The 7,125-nt window shown below is 34.7% G+C and overlaps 1 protein-coding gene across 1 annotated transcript in view; it reads right to left on the bottom strand.

Moving 5' to 3' along the window:
* Positions 1-1,630: 1,630 nt before the first annotated feature.
* LOC131947780 (calpain-8) overlaps positions 1,631-7,125 on the bottom strand; it is a 19,873-nt gene continuing 14,378 nt past the window's right edge. The window contains exons 5-12 of the mRNA XM_059309083.1: positions 6,832-7,025; positions 6,074-6,242; positions 5,710-5,873; positions 4,569-4,741; positions 4,270-4,383; positions 3,621-3,748; positions 3,022-3,239; positions 1,631-2,807 (exon numbers count right to left, since the gene is read on the bottom strand). Coding sequence (XP_059165066.1) covers positions 2,774-2,807; positions 3,022-3,239; positions 3,621-3,748; positions 4,270-4,383; positions 4,569-4,741; positions 5,710-5,873; positions 6,074-6,242; positions 6,832-7,025 — 1,194 coding nt within the window. The 3' untranslated portion in view covers positions 1,631-2,773. The remainder of the gene's footprint in view (positions 2,808-3,021; positions 3,240-3,620; positions 3,749-4,269; positions 4,384-4,568; positions 4,742-5,709; positions 5,874-6,073; positions 6,243-6,831; positions 7,026-7,125) is intronic.

The following is a 7,125-nucleotide window of genomic DNA, read 5'->3' on the forward strand; positions in this document are numbered from 1 at the left end:
CACAGCTAATTCACATTTCTGCTATATGTAGCTTAAGCCCTCTTATATGAAGAGAGTTAACCAACCCCCATGACTGAATCATTTCACCTAAATCGTGGCCATTGTTATTATTCTGGTTTGTTATAATTTTAATATCACGCGCTAGTAAATTTACAGCAATACTAAATTAGTTTGTATTCAATGGTATTAAATACTTCAGTAAGTGTAATTTTGAAAACTTAAAAATAAAATGTAATTTTTTCAATATTTGCAATTTTCTAACACAATAATATATAAGAAAATATAGCTCAAGGTCATAATTAAATATCTATAAATACTACTTAACACCCCAAAGTCAACAGTTAACAAAGTCAACAATTGTTTCACCATAAATAACCATTTAACATAAATATTTGCATCTGTGTTTCACGCTAGTGTCCAATAAATGTGACGTTTGTGTAACAATCTGCATAAATATAGGTCAAGGTCATAATTAAATATCTATACATACTACTTAACACCCCAAATTCAGCAGTTAACAAAGTCAACAATTGTTTCACCATAAATAACCATTTAACATAAACATTTGCATCTTTGTTTCTCGCTAGTGTCCAATAAATGTGACGTTTGTGTAACAATCTACATGGGGCCATTCGTTGCTAGCGTCCCACTTATGGGACGCTTGTTGTACACTTGATATAACGAAGTGGTAAAAAAAAATTGTTATTTTTTAATTTTTATCAGATAGAAATATGGTACTGCTACAAGTTTCAAATGTATTTTGCACTTAAAATGTTAATATTTTAGAAGATATGCATTATCCTGTGCGCATGTTTTCTTTTTTCCGCCATTTTGACAAGTCCTGCAAATCCGGCACTATAACATTTTTCTAAATTAATTTTTTTCACAAAACACACACAAATTCAATAGTTTAGCCATTTTCAAATTCAATGAAACATAATTTGTGTTTTAACTAGTATTTAATAAATTTTAGCAATTTTTTTACCAAGCGTCCCATAAGTGGGACGCTAGCAGAATATGGGTTAATCCATTTTAAATACTTAAAGTTTTAAAAATAGAATAAAATCTCGTAGACAAATTAATTGCACACCAAGTGAACGCGAATAAAAAAGCGCATAATAGTGCGCAATATTATTAGTACTTTTAAAATTTACATTAGTTTTTTGAGAAATCGGAAGTAGCGTAAATAAGTACTTCCAGTCAACGAAAAATTCTCAAAATTTGACAGAAGGTAGAGAATTAGATCTTTTACTTACATATCAAATTTCATTTATCTATCTGAAATAGTACTCAAGTTATAGGCTTTTGAAAAATTCAAAGTAGAAAAAGTACCACTTCCGGTTATCCGAAATCGCTCAAAAGTTGATACGGATCTACGATTTTGATAAAATACTTGTATATGAAATTTCATCAACCTAGCTGTAACGGTACTCAAGTTATCGTGTTTACACACGGACACACACACACACACACAGACACACAGACATACGGACAAGATTGCAAAATTATGTTTTTCCGTATCAGTGAGATGTAAAACGTCGAGATTTGCAAAAATCTCGATTTTTTTTTTTTGCACGATTACAAGACTTTCTCTATACTTCGTATATACGAGAAAGTAAAAATGGTTTGTATAAAAACAACAATCAAATGCACTATATACATATATACATATACTTATTGTGGAATAAAATATAACATGCATTTTTTCAATAAAAATAGTATCACAGCTGCTCTTTTCAGTTGCATTAATATAAAATCATATAATAACACATCCATCAGATTAATAAATGCTAGTCATAAAGATTCAATAAATATTGAAACTAAGGGTCATCCATGTATGACATCAATATGGTCTGGGTATATGTGAACATCCACTATGAATTGAACATGCTTGTATATTACAACAAACACAAAGCCTTTAATTAGCATATAAAAAAAAATATGTTAGTACAAAAACAGCTAAGTGGGTCATTAAATCACTACCTATGTGTATAAAATGAGTACCTTTGTGAGGGATTACAAAACAGACAAGCCTCATGAACTTCTGGGGGCCTTAGGACATATAATGCTGTAAAATAATAATACTTGTAAAACTTCTAAGTAATAAATAAATGTTTAATACCCTTCATCAATTTTTCTTGATTTGGAAATAAAAACCATCAAATTAAATGAAGAACTTATCTATCAAACTCATATAGCAGGAATGACACAAAACTGGATGCCTAAAAAAAAAGAAAACGGAAGGCCAAGGGAGGCACACTGCGAGGAAGCAGATTACAGAGACAGGATTGTCCTAGGGGCCTGAGAGGAAAATTACTGGAGACTCACCTGTTTTGGTCACAAAAGGGAAAAGATGATGATGAGTTATCAGTTATCATTTGTTCATAATTTTTAAAATTGCGAAGCTGTGGTTGAGGAGGTTCATCTAAAGTTATCATGGGGTGGTTAAAAATTTTAAAATGTTTGTGTGGAAGACCCCTAAATGAAAAATGTTAGCTAATTTAGACAGCCAGTAAAATGTGGTAGTCAGACAGATCTAAGTGAGAAGAGTGAAAAAAATACCAACAAGAATGTGAATCTAAGAGAGAGAAATGTGTGAGAATTAGTATTTACAAGAATGTGAATCTAAGGGAGAGAAATGTGTGAGAATAAGTATCAACATGAATGTGAATCTAAGAGAGAGAAATGTGTGAGAATTAGTATCAACAAGAATGTCAATCTAAGTGAGACAAATGAGTGACAAAAAATATCAACAGGAGCGTGAATCCGCATGCTAAGAGCTTGTGGACGTTAAATTTCCTACACATCTGAAATAGAAAATCAGAAACAAAAATTTAAATGATTAGCACGCATACATTTTTAATTATTTTATTTTTGTTTAACTAAACATATTGTTAATTTATCCTAAGAAACATTGATTTGCTATGGTATTTGTTCTGCATATTTTATGGATGTATGTAGTAAATATATTGTACATATCCTACAGAGTTCAATAAAAAAAAAACCTGTGGACATACTTACATACATTCTATCTTGCTAACAGAGAAGAGTCTGAAGAGATATTCCCTGGATTTCCCAGGTTCATGAGTGGATGGAACCAGTAAGTAGTCTCCGGGTTGTAAAAAAAACCTTCCAGAAGTCTCTCTGTACTTGGCATAGGTTTCCTCATTCTCCGGCATCAGTGGGTCTATAGCTTGGAAGAAGTCTGCACCCAAGGGGCTGATTGGCACACCGGGTAGCTAGAATTCATTGAAAAATAAAATATTTAACTAGGAAAATATAAAAATGCAACAGAACACTTAATGCATTCTATTGAAGAAATTTAAATATTCCGACATGCATTAGAAAAGTGAGGCTTAAAATCACTATTTTGCTTATTTTAAAAAAATTGAACCCTATACTCATATGATTGAGCAAGAAGCAACACATACATTTATAAAAAAAATGAAACAAATAAGGTGAAATTAACTTTTTAAAATTTTTTCTCCGATAATGAAAAAAGTCTAGTTTAAATGAGAATTCTGTTAAAATTAAATAATGCATTAATAAAAAGTAATTTAAATCCCTTGTCCTACTTCAGTAACAATGATTATTCAGTTAAAGTCAAGTATAATATTTACCTGGAATAATTCAAACCCAATGGCATAAAGTCCATCATCTTCTGAGGCTTTTGGAGTTCCTCTTTTATAAACTTGTAACAAGGAAATCACAACAGGAAGACGGCCACTGTATCGACGTTGAACTAAAACTTTGAAACAAAAAAAAAAACCAACATTAAGGCCTATTGATTTTAAAATTAACATTTTATAATTTCAGATAATTTATTTTATTTTATGAGTAAAATTTCTCAACAGAATAAATTCAATAATAAATTTTGGCACTTATTTTACTTTAACCAATTTAGAAAGTTGAGTCTCTTAACCCTAGATCCATCCTCCCTTGCATGTGGTCAAGTTCCCCCTTCAGACCTAATAATCCATAGGGCAGATGAAGTATAGTTCATCTATTTCTAGACCATGGGATATGACTAGATGGTGTGGTTAGCATTATGCCCAACTGCGTTTACTTTACCTAACATGAGTCAGGTACCCATCAGAGCTGGATGTACTCAAGAACTGTTTACAAAACCAGTGTTATTTTTAAAGCCAGATGTGAATGTGCGCTGAGTTTTGATTTTAAAACTGATCTAACCGGATACTGTCCACATCTAGTGACAGCCAGAGAAACAAAATTATGCAAGTAGTGATGTGTGAATGTAACTTTACTTACCATCACTATGTATAACCACGTGATACTGAGGGTTTAGATGAAAAGTGTCACACTCAATCCACCCACCAGCATTCAGACCAGCAGTCCAGTTACCATGGAGATGAACCTGATACTCTGAAATTAAAAAAAAAAAATTTAGTGTGGGAAATTTATGACAAAATATGTCTATATTTTATAGGAAATAAATAAAAATATCAGCATTTAAAAAGGGAATGTCGAGTGTTTTTAAGATTTAAAAGGACACACAAGTAAGAAACATTATTCTAATCGTGGTTTTAGCTAATCTACATAACACTGACCTGCTTTATCACTAATACCATCATGGTCAAAGTCTGGAGACATATTGCAAATTATCATATTACAATATTCCCTTTTGAAATCATTGAAAGACATCCAGAACTCCCCATCATCCTGAGCTGTAACATTTAATTCTCTTTTGACTGCTTCAGGCACCCTGTTCCACTCATCACCACTATACAAAAATACAGAACAAGATTTATTTAAATGAATGGGTAGTGAAGTGTTATAAAATAATAAAACAAATTCTTGTAGCTTCAAATAGGCAAAGATAAGTTTAACTAAACAAGTATCTGCTATATGAAAGTATGTAATGTGAACCGGCTCACCCATCAAACCGTGCGTTCATCTTACCACTCTACCCACCCATCACACCACCAACGCTGGACTGGCTGCATCCAGGCAGCCCAGGAAATAAATAAAAGTCACCCTAACAGACTTAATTTTCACTATATCTTCTAAGACTGAGGTAGGATGTCTACAAAGTCACAGGTTACTTTACACATTGCAATATAGATCTAGTTCAATATATAATAACAAAATGACAAATAGGATGGATAATTAATTAAATTATTCAATGAGCAAATTTAAAAAAAAAAATTACGGCCTAATGCAGTACTGAACCTTGTGGTTCCTGATATACAGGCAGCCCACTGAAATTTTCCTAGGTTTCCATCTGCCCCCACACCACACCACTACTCACACACCACACCACTACTAACCCCCACACCATTACTCACCCATCACACCACTCCCCCACATCACACCACTCCCCGCACACCACACCACTCCCCCCACATCACACCACTACTAACCCCCACACCATTACTCACCCATCACACCACTACTAACCCCCACACCACACCTCACCTATCACACCACTACTAACCCCCACACCACTCCCCCCACATCACACCACTACTAACCCCCACACCACACCACTACTAACCCCCACACCACACCTCACCTATCACACCACTACTAACCCCCACACCACTCCCCCAACATCACACCACTACTAACCCCCACACCACTCCCCCCACATCACACCACTACTAACCCCCACATCACACCACTACTAACCCCCACATCACACCACTACTCACACACCACACCACTACTAACCCCCACACCATTACTCACCCATCACACCACTCCCCTTGCCATTCTGTATCCCCCCATGGATTTCGGACTCTGATTATTTTAGCTGCTCTGTCAAGGTAGGGAACTTCCTCAATACCAGTAACTACATAGGAGTGATTTGACACCATACCTTTCTCATCTTTAGCTACAGAGTTGTTTCTGTCCTAAATATATAAAAAAAAATTAAATTGTTAAGTATCAAACATTTGATTGGAAAATTGTATTAAAAAGTTAAAGCTAAAGTTGTTCAATGAATGTAGAACAGCTTCAGCAGTTAAAAAAAATCTTTTCTGAAGTTTATAAAAAATAATTGTGGAATAGCTTTTAACTTAAGTAGTTAAAATTTAGAACATGTCCAGCTTACAAGACTAAGACAGCCAATGACAGCTCCGCACTGAAAAGCTGCCCTCATGAGGTAAAAGTCGTTCTCTCTGAGGTCAGCAGGCGTGTACCACTCAGCCAGACCCCCTGTCAGGTCAGTGTAAGCGTCAGCTTCAAAGCCGTATTCAAGAGCTGCATAGGATTTGTTCAACCTGAAGTTTGGCAAAAGTATCCTTTTACTTATTCTTCAACTTTACATTAAGTTTATAACAAATGGTATACCACAAGTTCTTAAATAAATGGAGCATTAAAAATATCTTCTTATATGAAAAGTAGGTTAATACACTCATATGGAGCTGATATTCTACAGGGCTGATGTTGTAGAGGTACGTGAGCATATGGAGTCTTTAGCTTTGGTTGGGTTAGGTAGCTATTAGAGTTGGGTGGACAGGGACCACATTTAAGTCTTTAGCCAAAATATTATTACAACACATATTAGCATTTCCATACTATACGACCACGTATACCACCCCATTAATTTTCTAACTTTGGAAGAATCTCCTTAGCATTTAGTTTTCCAACTCGAACATACCATACCACCCTAATCTTGTAAACAATTAAAATCACGATTTACTTAGCATACGCTTTTCCACCAAGGAGACCCAATATTGATACAATACCACCCTAATCTTCTAAACAATTAAAATCACGATTTACTTAGCATAGGCTTTTCCCACCAAGGAGACCCAATATTCACACCATACCACCCTAATCTTCTAAACAATTAAAATCACGATTTACTTAGCGTAGGCTTTTTCCACCAAGGAGACCCAATATTCATTGGGGTCAGACGACCTGGCAAACAGCAGGTTTCCATCCACGGTAGGCAGCAAGTCGTCAACGTAAACGTCCACCCAGCTTCCGAACTGCCAAAAGCGGCAGTGAAACCTCCCATTGTACTCACTCGTACCAAAGCTGGTGTCTTCCGGTATGATCTACAAAAAGGAATTCAATAATTGTTGAATTTTGAAATCACAGAATCTGGGACCTATTTTAAAATCTATAAAATGTTTATCGTTTTAAAAAATTGATTAA

This window comes from Physella acuta, unplaced genomic scaffold (genome assembly GCF_028476545.2).
Source record: "Physella acuta isolate Inbredline_101_S28 unplaced genomic scaffold, ASM2847654v3 ptg000607l, whole genome shotgun sequence".
Classification (NCBI taxonomy): Eukaryota; Metazoa; Mollusca; class Gastropoda; family Physidae; genus Physella; species Physella acuta.